Source organism: Podarcis gaigeae, assembly GCF_964106915.1.
Source record: "Podarcis gaigeae genome assembly, chromosome: 3".
Classification (NCBI taxonomy): domain Eukaryota; kingdom Metazoa; phylum Chordata; class Lepidosauria; order Squamata; family Lacertidae; genus Podarcis; species Podarcis gaigeae.
The window spans coordinates 103,543,201-103,556,968 of record NC_139680.1 but is presented as its reverse complement, the minus strand read 5'-3'; the positions used below and the strand labels follow the sequence as shown (position 1 = coordinate 103,556,968).

General features: G+C 50.1%; 1 protein-coding gene across 2 annotated transcripts in view; it reads left to right on the top strand.

Annotated features, from left to right (window-relative positions):
• The first annotated feature begins 3,718 nt into the window (after positions 1-3,718).
• SRF (serum response factor) overlaps positions 3,719-13,768 on the top strand; it is a 72,186-nt gene continuing 62,136 nt past the window's right edge. Inside the window, exon 1 of one of the 2 annotated variants that reach the window (XM_083733452.1) lies at positions 3,719-4,424. In XM_083733452.1, coding sequence (XP_083589578.1) covers positions 3,846-4,424 — 579 coding nt within the window. In that variant the 5' untranslated portion in view covers positions 3,719-3,845. The remainder of the gene's footprint in view (positions 4,425-13,768) is intronic. The other variant, XM_083733453.1, reaches the window with a different exon arrangement.

Sequence of the window (13,768 nt, the reverse complement as noted above, 5' to 3'; positions counted from 1 at the left end):
AGAGGAGAACTAGCCCCGCTGTACATCGGGGAAGGCTGTGTGGAGAGAGTCTATTCCTTTAAATTCCTAGGAGTTTATCTCAGTGAAGACCTTCTTGGAAAATAAATACAACCCAGGTGGTTAAGAAAGCCCAACAGAGACTCCATCTCCTCAGAGTCTTGCGGAAGAACAATGTCAATCAACATCTGATGATCTCCTTCTACCGGTCAACAATAGAAAGTGTCCTTTCATACTGCATCACGGTGTGGTACGCTGGTTTGACATCATCTCATAGGAAGTGCCTACAGAGGCTGGTGAATACAGCACAAGATATTATGGGCTGTCCCGTGAATCTGCTGGATGAAATAGTGGAAGAACGTTGCCTCAGGAGAGTGAGGAAAATTCTCAGGGATGATTCACACCCTGGCCGGCACTTTCTTGATCTCCTGCCCTCAGGCAAAAGATAAAGAAGCATGATTAGTCGCACCAACAGGGTAAAGAACAGCTTCTATCTGTGGGCTGTTAGGCTGCTGAATGAAAAGATAACAACAGGGCAACTGACTTTCGGGTTTGGTGGGTGTGCGTCAGTAAACAAGGGGAATTAAGACTAAGAGAGCTGAGTGGGGGGTGCTTGTGTCATCTCACTGTATACAAGTGACAATAAAGTATTTCAATTTCAATTTTGCCTCGCCGGGAGTCTCCATATGATGTGTCTTGTGCCATTAAAGCAATCACTCAACATTTAGGTAAAGGTAAAGGTACCCCTGCCCGTACGGGCCAGTCTTGACAGACTCTGGGGTTGTGCGCCCATCTCAGTTAAGAGGCCAGGGGCCAGCGCTGTCCGGAGACACTTCCGGGTCACGTGGCCAGCGTGACATCGCTGCTCTGGCAAGCCAGAGCCGCACACGGAAACGCCGTTTACCTTCCCGCTGGTAAGCGGTCCCTATTTATCTACTTGCACCTGGAGGTGCTTTCGAACTGCTAGGTTGGCAGGCGCTGGGACCGAGCAGCGGGAGCGCACCCCGCCGCAGGGATTCGAACCGCCGACCTTTCGATCGGCAAGTCCTAGGCGCTGAGGCTTTAACCCACAGCGCCACCTGCGTCCCTGAACATTTATTCCACTCAACATTTATTCCCTACTAATAAATCTACAACACTTAAAATATAAATCCGGGGACATTAAATGAAATCCGGGGACATTCCGTTGATGGATTTTGTCCGGGGACAGATTTGTAAATCTGGGGACTGGCCCCGGGAAACAGGGATGTCTGATAACCATAGCCTTAAAAGGTTAGTGCCCCCAGAGTTTGTGGAAGTGATGATAAGTTGCAGTGGCAGAGGCAAGAGTAGGTGAAAAACAAACCAAGGAGTAACGAGCCACGATTTGTATGCCCTTTTGCAAGATGACTTGTGATTTGTGGAACAAACAGTGCTTAAAACAAACCATGGCTTAGTGTTATAAGCCATTTAAATACCAGCCACCAACTAGGCCACATAATCTCCTAAAATTTTCCCAAAAAGAAGCTGATAGTGATTTATATTCTTAAATAAAAGACACATCATAGACAAGTTATATCGATGACTGGTGTATATATTTCTATGTATTCATTCTCAGTTATTTCTAAGAAATGAAATCCCAAAAAATTAGTATGAACGATGCATCGTAGATAATGTGAATTGATATGTCTTTTATTTATATGATTTATTATTTGTCATTTCTCCCTAAGGTTCCAGGGTGAGTTACAGCAATTTAATCATACAATTGAAAAAGTAAAACGGTTTGTATGCAATTATAAAAGAAGATAAAGCAATTCAAAGCAAAAGCACCAGGGTATAAATCAAATATTTCTGAGCATTATCTATTTAGATAATACAGTGGGTTGAACAGACTATCTTTGCTGAGATTATAGATAATGCTGCATTTGTGAGTACGCTTCCTACCCTGTGATTAATATTGTAAGAGTAGCTATTAAGTAGCCTTATCATGAGAATAAGCCTCTTTAAGTCCTCCACATTTTTTTCTGTGGTGAATGGCTAGACTGCCCAAAGTTGCAAGGTGTCAACTCTAAAAAGACTCTAAGTTTGATGGAGAGTAAAGAGGGGGCACAACGCCTATATTGCAAAGTTAGGAAGCTTAACCATTCTTCTTTACCTAAGAACACTGGGATGATTAACATCCTTGCACAACTCTAATCCCCAGGGACAGAACTCACTTGAACAGTGATTCCTTAAGTATGTAGGACTGATAGGCCTCCAGTCACTAATGATCTCCATTTTTAGCTGCAGCCAGGAAGCAAACTCAGCTCTGCATCTATATGGGATCCACTCCTGGGGCTATTTTTTAAACCTTGCTTTCTCTTGCTGATATTATATCACAAGCCACTGTATGATACTCTTGTTTTGTTTTGTTTGTAATAAGGGCTAGATGCTGTTGTTGGCCACTGCTTCTTGCTTTCGCTGTTCCAAACTTTTCTCTCATCTTCTGCCGCTCGGCAGTGCAGAGATTCTCAACTTTGAATACTTTACTTCTCATTTGTAGAGAAACTTCGGAAGGCGGTGTGAAGAGTAGCTTGGACATAAATGATCTGATGCACCAATCCCACTCTTCCCAGGGAATTCTTTTTTGTGGTGAGCAGCAGGCCTGGTAGGGAAAGGCGAATCGTTCAACTTCCCTGCTAAACCACCCCACCCCCATCTGGAGTTTCTCCAGTCCAACCCCATATATTGGGAGTGTGAACAAGAGGGCTACCCTCAAACCATGTGATGAGCCTCCAGCGGCAGGCACGTTCTACCTCAAATCCAGGAGGAGCGACAAATACACCTGGGAAGGAAGGTGTATCTGGACAAACTTGACAGCCGAAAGCGGGTGGCTCCGACTGAGCCCTTGGCGAGGAGCTGCTTCTCAGTCCCATGCGCCCCCTCACTTAGTTGGATCCCGATGCCTCTTTGCCTCACTTCTAGCTCCTTAGGTAGAGGGGGAAGGAAGGAAGGAAGGAAGAAAGGAAGGAAGAGATTTACGATCAGTTCATTTCATATAAATACTATATGTCATGGCACATCCCCGCCCGTTGGTGCACGTGCAGATCCTGCCTCCAAGACCGACGTACGTCTACTTGTGAGTAAAAAACTCCATGAAACTCGGTGGGCTTACTCGCGAGTAAACATGCAGGGCTTCTCCACACCCCCCCCTTTGGATCCAGCAGTTTCTCAGCTGCTGAGCCCCCGGGGATATTTCCTCCCGTCCGCCCCCGGCTCCTTGTCTCTCTTGCTCAATCCACGCTCTCCTTCCTTGCCCCCCTCCCTCCCAGGCGGCTGCTGCCGCTGCCCCGCCTCCTCTTTGCTCGGGAGAAGCGCCGCCCCACTTTCCCTTTAAGAGCTGCGCCTCCGAGTGACGTCTCGGCGAACGCAGCTCTTTTGGAATGTATGCAAACGAGCCCTCTCCCGCCCCGTCCAACGGCGAGGCGAGCCCGGCCCCCGCCAGCCAACGGCGCACGGGCGCCGCGGAGGGGTCGGCCAATAGATGCAAAGCGCCGGCTCGCACCATATAAGGAGCGCCCTCGCCATAAAAGGCAACATTGTATCGCTTTATATGGGGGGAAAGGCAGCGCGGCAGGAGGAGGAGGCGGCGGCGACGAGGAAGGAGGAGGAGGCGGAGGGAGCGAGGGGGCTCCCCGGGCCGGCGCGGGTCCTGCGTGGAGCGTGAGCGAGAGGCTCGCGAGGCGGGCGAAGGCGGCGGCAGCAGGGCAGAGCGAGAGCGCGGAGGGGGCCGGGCCCAGCCTGCCGGCTCCGGGGCCCATGGCAGCGCCGGCCTGACCCGACCCCTCCGTCCCACACTGGCGCTGAGAGGAGGCGGCGGCGGCGGCACCATGTTACCCAGCGGGGCCGGGAACGGCGCTGCCGCCCTGCCCCGGAGCTCGGTCATGGGCATGGCGAGGACGTCCTCGGGCCGGCCGGGCGCGGGGCTCCCCCGCGGGGCGAACGGCGGCGGCGGCGGCGCTGCTGCTTCTGCTTCGTCGGCTTCTGCGGGAGTGCGCGGCGGCCCGGGCAACGGGACGGGCCCTCCGAGCGGCCCTGGGGCGGCCGCGGGTCGCTTCGAGCGCGACCGGGACTTGGGGGCGGCCGTGGCGGCGGCGGCTGCGAGCGACAGCGAAGGCAACTCGGAGTCTGGCGAGGAGGAGGAGCTGGTGGGCGACCGGCGCGGCGTGAAGCGGACTTTGGGCGACATGGAGCTCGGGGTGGTGGTGGGGGGGCCCGAGGCGGCGGCCATGGCGGCGGCTGCAGCGGCTGCAGCGGCGGGGGGCTACGGCGGGGCGAGCGGCGCCGTCAGCGGCGCCAAGCCGGGCAAGAAGACCCGTGGCCGCGTCAAGATCAAGATGGAATTCATCGACAACAAGCTGCGGAGATACACCACGTTCAGCAAGAGGAAGACGGGCATCATGAAGAAGGTAACCTGGGGGGGGGGAGAGGGCAGATCGCGTGCAAGGGGGGCTATTTCTGGATAATAGGGGTCCTGGGCTGCCCCACTGTCTGTAGAAATGGGATGGAGTTCTTGACATGCTCGGAAGCACCGTTGTCTCAGCTGCACGTGCTCCGTCGGAGCGCCCCGAGTCAATGCACCCGTCGGCTTTGGAGAGAGCAGCTCCGGGCTGGCTGGGTCTTGGGCAATTGACACCGGAAGGGGAGCCAGCCATGGGCCTAGCCAGCCAGCCCCGGCACCGGAAAGGCACGCCCCGCTCTGGCCCGGATTCAGCGCCAGGAAGGCCTCCCGCCGCCCCCCGGTCGTTGCGCGAGCCCTTCACTTCGAAATGCATCGCGGAAAGGGGGAAATGCAGCGGAGGGGTCACCTGGCTGTTTTCCCAGCCCGGGTTGCGATCGGTGTGGGTGAAAGGTCGGGGCAAATCCGTTGCAGCATCATCGGGGGAGAAAGGTGCGCCTGTGTTTTGCAACAGGGGATTCCCCACCCCCCCTCACGAGCCTGCAAATCAGTAGGCAAACTTGAACACCCCTGTCCCCTACTTACCTCGTGCAGAAGAAGCCCCATTGAGTTTAGTGGGGCTGGGCTTGCAACAGGCACGTGTTATTTTGGGTGTGCTTGGTGTTTGCTTCCCTGTAAAGTGGCAGGGGGTGGAACTGACAGGCTGACCGAGAGCCTTGAACTAAACAAAACTCCAGCCAATCCCCTGGTGGGTTTTCTCTGCTGATCCCTCTAGCTTTGAGGGCAAGAATCAGTGCCATCCTGTGCTTGTCTACTCGGAAGCAAGTCCTATAGAATTAAATAGGGTTCACTCCCCACTGTACAGAGCTGAGCCTCTGTTGGGAACTGAGTCTGCAATCCTAAACATGGTTACTCGGGAGTAAGCCCCCATTAACCACAGTGAGACATACAGCCAAGTAGACCCACATAGGTTTGTGCTGTGGGTGAATCAGGCTTGACTCAGGGATAAGGAACTTGTGGTCTTCCAGATGAGGATGGACTTTGATTTTCCTCGATCCCAGCCCATTGCCAGGGTTCAGAGACTATGGGTTCCCAATCCCTGATTTAAAGCTTGATTAAATGTTAGGGCTCCTTCTTGAGACAGGCTTGCCCCTTAATCTGTGTATTTTAAAAAACTTTCTTCCTGTTTAGGAACAGCATTAAGAGTTATTAGAATCATAGAGTTGGAGGGGACCTTGAGGGTCATGTAGACCCTAAAATTGAGTCTCCTACTCTACCTACTGAGCTACATCTCAAGCTTAAAAAATGATTTGTTAGCTACTATGGTTAAGATTCACCTAACAAACCCTGTCAACAGAAGCCTTACACAGGGACTCCCATTTGTGCAGTGGGGCTATCTCTGCCCCCATGTTCACCCTGAAATTGGCTGGGTTTGGGGTCGGAATAACCTCCAGGACAATGTGTGGGGTAGCAGAGAGGGATCGTGCCATCTGGTAAGCTGAAATGGTTGCGCAGATGGGACTGGAACAGCCTGATGTTGAATGATTCCCTTTGCTTTTAAATCTGGGTTTTAGGTTAGCAGAATCATTTTCTTCTCGTTCCCTTGAGGATGGCACAGTTCTCCCCGTTCACTTCAGTGTTATATCTGAATTTGTATAGGATGCTGCAAGAGCGACGGCAAACAACTTTGGCTTAGGAAAAGGCAGATACGGATAGGGCCGTAGAGGTATAAAATTATGCATGCATCTTGCAATACAAGATTCTGGGGCCACTCAGTTAAAACTGAATGTTGGAAGAGTCGGGGTGAGCAAAAGAAAGTTGAACTATGAAATTTCTCCTACAAGGGTGATGGACACCAACTTGGATGGCTTTAAAAGAGAGTTAGACAAACTCATGGAAGTTAATGCAACTAGCCACAATGCCTTATGTTTTGCCTACATTGTCAGAAACAACATGCCTTTGAATACCATTTGCTGCGAATCACAGGTGGGGAGAGTGCTGTTGCACCAATGTCTTGCTTGCAGGCTTCCCCACAGGCGTCTGGCCGGCTGCTGTGAGAAACAGGATGCTGGACTAGCGATGGGCCTTTGGACAGATCTAGCTGAGCTCTTCAAATCTTGGTTGCTGGACTAGGCTTTAAGCAGTCCAAACAACCTGTAGCACAGTGGCGTAGCATGGGGGGTGCAGGGGGGCCGGCCGCACCGGGCGCAACATCTGGGGGTTAGGGTTAGGGGGCGCAAATTTGCGGGTTAGGGGGCGCAAATTACTTGCCTTGCCCCGGGTGCTGACAACCCACGCTACGCCACTGCTGTAGCAGTCCAAATTGTGGCCTGTATGAAGATTTGGCAGCTGTATTGTGCCATAAGCTTATGTCACAATTCATTTACTAGTCTTTAAGGTAACCCTGAGACTCTTGGTTGTGTTAAAACCATCAACATCGCCCGCTCTTTTTCAGGGAGGTATTACGATGTTTGAGGTGTCAATACCAGACTTTTAAAAACACAGTGGTGCAGAACTTTCCATATTGGTTAATATTCTCTCACTCCTTCTGTTCCTCCATCTTTGTCAACACATAGAAATCAGTAATAGTGATACAGTATACAGTAATAGTGATTTATCCCATTATAGCTATGTCCTTACATATACAGTGGACGCTTGGGTTGCGAATGTGATCCGTGCGGGATGCACGTTCGTAACCCGCAGTGTTCGCAGCCCGCGTCTGTGCACGCGTGGGTTGCAATTAGGTGCTTCTGCACATTCACAAAGCACGATTTAGCGCTTCTGCGCATGCGCGACCGCTGACACCCAGAAGTAACCCGTTCCGGTATTTCCGGGTTTCGGCAGTCCGTAACCTGAAAAAACGCAACCTGAAGTGTCTGTAGCCCAAGGTATGACTGTATTGGCTTATGGTGCTATAGCTTTTTTGCCTGGGGAGATGATTATTTTCCTCAGGTGAGTCATAGGCTTGTTTGCTACAAAGTTGCTGGGCAGGCCGAAGAAAAGGATGCAGCGTGCACCAAGGGCTCATGTATGCACTGTTCACAGTGGTTGCTGTGCCATTTGAGCCTCGTAGGGTGTAAGACAAGGAGGCCAGCAGTAGGAGGAGCTAGAGTCAGGGATGCAGCCAAGTCATTCTACATTTGCCCCGGTTCTCCTCCCCAACGGCCGCCAGACTGGTGACTGGGAGTGGCCGCTGGGACCATGTAACACCAGAGCTACATTGGCTCCCAGCAAAATCCAAAGTGTTGGTGCTGACCTTTAAAGTCCTAAACAGCCTCAGCCCTGTATACCTGAATGAGTGTCCCCACCTGCATTGTTCAGCCTAGACACTGAGGTCCACCTCTGAGGGCCTTCTGGTGGTTCATTCACTGCAAGAAGTGAAGTTACAGGGAACCAGTCAGAGGGCCTTTTCGGTAGTGGCACCCTTCCATCAGATGTCAAGGGGAAAAGGGGGTTGCTGAGGCTAAGGTGGGGGTTGGCTGAGGGTAGACTTGTGGGCTAGCTCACATGCAGCAGCATCCACTGGACTGGTTGTAAAAAGGCAGGCAGGTAGTGGGGCAGTGTGCCATTTGCTCTCTACTGAGAGTTTCCAGAATCCACTAATTTATTTAGGATTACAGATGAAGGCGTGGTTTGAGAATGCATCATTCAGCCCCCTTCCGGAAGCTATGCAGGTCTGGATGGGAGCTCCATGTTGACCACCTCAGGTTTCATTGTGGAAGAAAGTCCAGATATAACTCTGCATAAAATAAAATCGCAGCTTGCTTTATTTTTGATCAACAACTCCACAGTATATATAGGAAAGTCCCAACATTCTGCATGTGTTTTAAGTGTTTTGAACTTGTTCCCACTCCTAGAGCCCTGTCCCAAGTATTAAGACATCTTTACCTGAGCTGCAAAATAATTTTTTTTAAAAAGGCAAAGGGTACACACCCATAGAAACATCATGTGCAAGTGCAACTATTCCCAAACCACTCAAGCAGTTGCTCAAAGAGAATGACAATTGTTCCCTTCCCTGCCTTTTAAAGGGGTGGAACAATGCTGTTTGGCTAAAACTCCCATAAACCCTGACCATTGGGATTGGTAAAGGAGTTGGTTCAGTGGACAGAGTGAAAAGTAAACTCCACCATCTCTTATTTTAAACCACGGATGTGGAACTTGTGGCTTTCCAGATGTTCACCTCCAGCTCCTACCAGCTCCAGTCAGCATGGCCATTGGAAGTTATGCTCCAGCAAAAACTTTACGTTAGCAAACTGTAGCCCAGGAAGGTGGCTCACAGATTTTCGGAGGCATCCTGAAGCCATCATCCCTAAAGTTGTTTGGAAGTTGATAAATTTGGAAACTGGTGTGTTTTGCAGCTTGGGTGTCCATGCCCTACCCTAACTTAATGGTGAATGTCTCCTGATGAGCAATGATTAGGAAACAGTGACAAATCCCCAAAAGGGAGTGGTATCTTTTTGCCTGAAATCTGTAAGCGATTGCTGCAGCTCCTTTCTCTCTCTCTCTCTCTCTCTCTCTCTCTCCCTCTCTCCCTCTCGCATATAATTGTAGTTTCTGAGCATAAGACTCATTCTGCATCAGATCAAGACTTAATCTCATCCAGCAACCTGTTGCACCTCCTCCACCAGTGGTCATCCAAGCACACCCTAGCAGTAGCCTCCCCTTTCCCCCCTCTCCCATTAATAATCTGAACCCAGAGGGCTCCATTCAGCTACTATGATTGACATAATGTTTAAAGAATTTCTGCCCCCACTTTCCCACCGCATGGGTGGTATTCAGCTGTTTTACTCAGAGTAGACCCATTGAAATTAATGGCCCTAGCTTAGCCATGCCCATGAATTTTCAGTGAGTGTACTTGGAGTAAAACGTAGTTGAATACCGCTTTGTGTTTTCCAAGGCAACTTGCAACTTTCTGGGTTCCTAAAGCTAACAGCGGAGATGCTGCATAAACATATCTGGGGAGGGTGTTCAAGAAATGGGGCAACATCACAGGCAAGGTTTAATCCCAGGAGTGTCTTGTGTGAAGACCTAAGTCGCCAGGAACAGTTGGTCATTCAGATACTCTGACCCCAAGTTGTTACAGGCCAAAGCCAGTACGTAGATCTTTTAACGTGGGTTCATTACCATGATTCAGTTCAGGCATACCTTGACTTGAGTTACGCTTGAGCTTTCTGCCAGCATCTGCCGCCCCCTTTCCTTCTCTACTTGCCGTGATTGAAGGCTTGCCAGGTGAATTAATTATACCTGAGCTGGGAAACTACAGTTACAGGAACAGAGGAAGCGACCTTATACATGGAGTCACACCAATGGTCCGTCTAGCTCGATATTGTCTATGCACTGACTCTCCAGGCTTTCAGGCAGGTAACATCCTCGGCTCTACCTGGAGATGCTGGTGGTTGAAGCTGCGACCTTCTGCACGCAAGGCAGGTACTCTGCTGCTCGACTCCAGAACTTCCTCGATTGGAACAAACCAGAATCCTGACCCATGGTTTGTAGTTGGTTTAGGATCTTGGTTTGTTCTGAACCTGGTAATTGTAGTTTCCCAATATCATTGACTAACTTGGAAAATCTGAGTCACGTACGGTGGAAGGGATCACTGGCTTCAGGCACATGAACACTTCGACTTATTAAGTTGAAATATGTCTGAACCAGACTGGTGAACCCCTGTTTATAATCCAACCACTGTGTTCAGCTCTGCTGAAAGTTTTGGAACAATCGTCGGAGGCAGCTTCATTGTAGCACATGAAAGTAGTCCAGAGGTGGACTCCCAGTTTTATCCCTGGTTTCTGACCAGGGAATTGGAGTCAATGAAATCCACAAGTTCCTCATCTCTGTAGTAGTTTGAATCTGGATGTTACTGACGTAGGGCTAATGGTGGCATGGTGTTTTCTTTCCAAGAAAGGGGGTGCATCTGTTGCATCCATTTTGAAGCCAGTGAAACCAGCTTTGTGGCACAGAATCCCCTGAGCTTTGGATCTGACCACCCCTGAAAGCTTTAGACCTGACTCTTCCAAGATGGGCGGCAGAATGTCCCAAATGCCACATGCCACATCTTGTCTGCACTGAGCTTCGGTTTGTTCTTTCTCATCTAATACATTGCTGTATCCATGCACTCAATATGCACTTCCTCCATGGCCAGTTAGCTCATTCTGGGGTGTGTGGGTGTGTGTGCATTGCAGAACAGGAGCTGGGCTCTTCTGCCCTCCAGCCACTGGCTTTCATCCTCTCCTCTGCTCTCCTCTCCCAAGTAAATGGCAGAATTTAGGCCAGCACCCTTGGGCCAAATGCGTTGTGTGGTTGCGGGCCCTCTGCACACGCCGCCGTCATTGCCATTTGAGAAGCTCTCCAACAGCTGGTCTTGCCTTCCCCCTGAGTTGCTGCTGTGAAATGAAGCCCGGAGCAGCTGTTTGCCATTGGGACAAAGTTGAAGAAAGGCTCTGTTCCCTCCCTCAGCTGTCTTGTTCTCGTTGTGGCCATGGCCATAGAGCAGACTGAAGCACTCCGCCACTCTCTGCAGTACGTTGCCAGCACTCTGTCCAAACAAGAATTCAAGGGGAGTTGGGAAGCTGCAATCCAGCTCTGTGTGTGAAGGTCTGCCTAAGGTCCGGGGCAAGGGGCTGCGGAGACAGCTGTAGGCAAGGCTCACAAGGCAGCTCCTAGGACTGGAATGCCACACATCTTCTAGACTTGCGCCTGTAGAGTTGGCCAGTGCAGCTCAGAGCCTGTTGAGTCAAACACAGCCCAACAGCTGATGGGTACATAGGAAGCTACCATCTATTAGAGTCAGGTCATGGTTTCATCTACTTCTACATTGCCTGCATTGGCCGGCAGCAACTCTTTCAAACGGGACCCCCTGAGCCCTAATCTGGAGAAGTTGGGGATCGAACCTGTGACCTACATGCAAAGGCAAGGCCCTGAGCTGTGGTCCTCCCCACCAGGGATTTGATTCAAACTCCTAGATTTGCTGTATGCCCAGGAACAGCAGAGGGGGTGGGGTGAAAAACATGGCTACTGGATTCTGCTGATCTCTCTTTCAGGACTTGTTTCCCAACAATGCCCGAAGGGGGCTTTGACAAGTGAGAGAGATGATCAGAACCTGCATCCTTGTCGGCGGAGCAGTGTGTCCGTATCATTACTTAACTTTGTTCTCTGTGTGTTTATTTTATCTATTTATAAGAGCATTGCCTTGCTGTGACTGAAATGTCACTCACAAGTTAATGCTCTGAGGGCCTGGGCCCAGGCATAGCCATAACCCCTGGACGGTTAGGGCAGAACATAAAACAGCCTCTTAAAAGTTCAGATTCCCAAGGACTCTTCTTGCCCATCTTGGCTGCTGTAGGGCTTCTTCTGTGCATTGCAGAATAAGCACCAAGCAACTGCCTTTTGTTTAGACACGGAGTTGCATTGAGTTTGTGGGATTATGAATGTGCATGCACACACGTGCACTTCGCTCTTAAAAAAAATAAACCTCTTAGAAGTGACTGTATGGCCTTGGGCCATCATTTCAGGAGAACTTGGAGTGGCTGCTCAGTGTGAAGTAGCCTAGTTGTGCAGCCAGGTAGATCTCGCCATACTAACCTGCTGTCCTCCAGGCATTCCTCGGCTTGTCCCTGCTCTGGTTGTAGTTTTCTGTCACCTGGGTGATCTTTGGAGTGTTGCTACTGTAGAGGTCAGTTCAGCAAGCAGTGTACAAAAGCAGTGCACCTGTAATGATCTTTTCACGGGATTACACTTTTAAGGCACTCCCCTCCCCCTTTTTATGGAATTACTCTGCCAAGATCTGCAGCTAACTCTGCTGGTTTTTTGTAGCTCAAGGCATTCGTTGTCTCCAGCGCTTTGTCTATTAAGCTGTTTGCAGAGAAGCAGTGACAATGATAATGAAATTAGAGGCTTCAACTGCTGAGCACATCTTGCTTTCCCCATGTTTGGGGACTTCTTTGTATATATTTTGCATTGTTATGCGTTTGTCACCGGGATGCAGGTTTGAAAGCCAGTCTTCTGACGCATTTCAATGCCCCTTGTCCCATTTTATTCTTTGATAGGGTAACAACAGTTGAAGTTTGGTAAAATCCTCATAGAGATCTTGAGGCTGCTGAAATGGTTCAGTTGGAGGTCAAGTGGTGTTATATGTATACTGCCCAAAGTTGCCACTTAAGCAAAGTGTTAGCTGCAGTTACCCTTTGCTGGACGGAATATGTGATTTACCCTGTTCTTTGTGCAAAAACACAAAGAACCTGCATTTCCCAGTGTTGTATTCTCACTTGAACACCCAGTTTGTTTTGCTCTATAGGTTTGTTTTGCTCTGTAGGAGACAAACCGTTCTTGCATTTCAGCCTTGGTGCTCTGGAGCAAGAGAGACGTGAGCAAATACAGCCTTGAATTTGGTGGGATGCGTGGATGTGCGTTGGTCTCCATTTACTGCTGCAGGGCAGCCCTTGCCAACCTGCTGCCCTCCAGATGTTTTGAACTATAACTCCTATCATTCCCAGCTAGCATACGTGCGCTGGCCAAGGCTGATGGGAGATGCAGTCTAAGACATCTGGAGGGCACCATGTAGGCAAGGGCCGCTGTAAGTTAATTAAAACGGGGGTGGGGAAATTTGACCCTTCCATATTTGATTGGAGCAGATAAGATGCTCCTGCATCCTCTTCTCCTCGTGGCCAACCAGATGCCTGTAGGAAACCCACAAGCAGCACCTGAGCGCAAGAACACTCTCCCCTCCTGTGGTTTCTAGCAACTGATATTCAAAAGCATTACTGCTTCCAGCCATGGAGGCAGATCAATAGCCATCATGGCAAGTTGATTGCCTTTGTCCTTCATGAACTTGTCTAATCCTCTTTAAAAGCCATCCAGGTTGGTGACCACCGCTCCCTCCGTGGGAGCAAATTCCATAGCTTCAGTCTCTCCTGTGTGAATAAATACTTCATTTCGTCCATCCCTAATCTTCCAGCAGAAGGTCCAGAAGTTCTAGTGCTGAGAGGGAGAAAGTCTCTACCTCTGTGCTGTTAGTAATTTTAAAAACTTCTGCCCTTCCGCCTCTTTCTCTGAACTAAAAGCATCCCAAATGCTGCAATCGTTCTTTAAATCAGAGTCGCTCCACACCCCCTTGGATCATTTTGGTCCCTTTTCGATATCCTGAGGTGAGGCAACCAGAACAACACACAGTAACTCCCACCATTGGCCACGCTGCTTGGGACTGGCGGGAGTTTGGAGTCCCAATAGCATTTGGAGGGCTGCATGTTCCCCACCAAAAGGGATGCGGGTGGTGCTGTGGGTTAAACCACAGAGCCTAGGACTTGCTGATCAGAAGGTCGGCAGTTCGTCTCTGCTCCTGCCCACCTAGCAGTTCGAAAG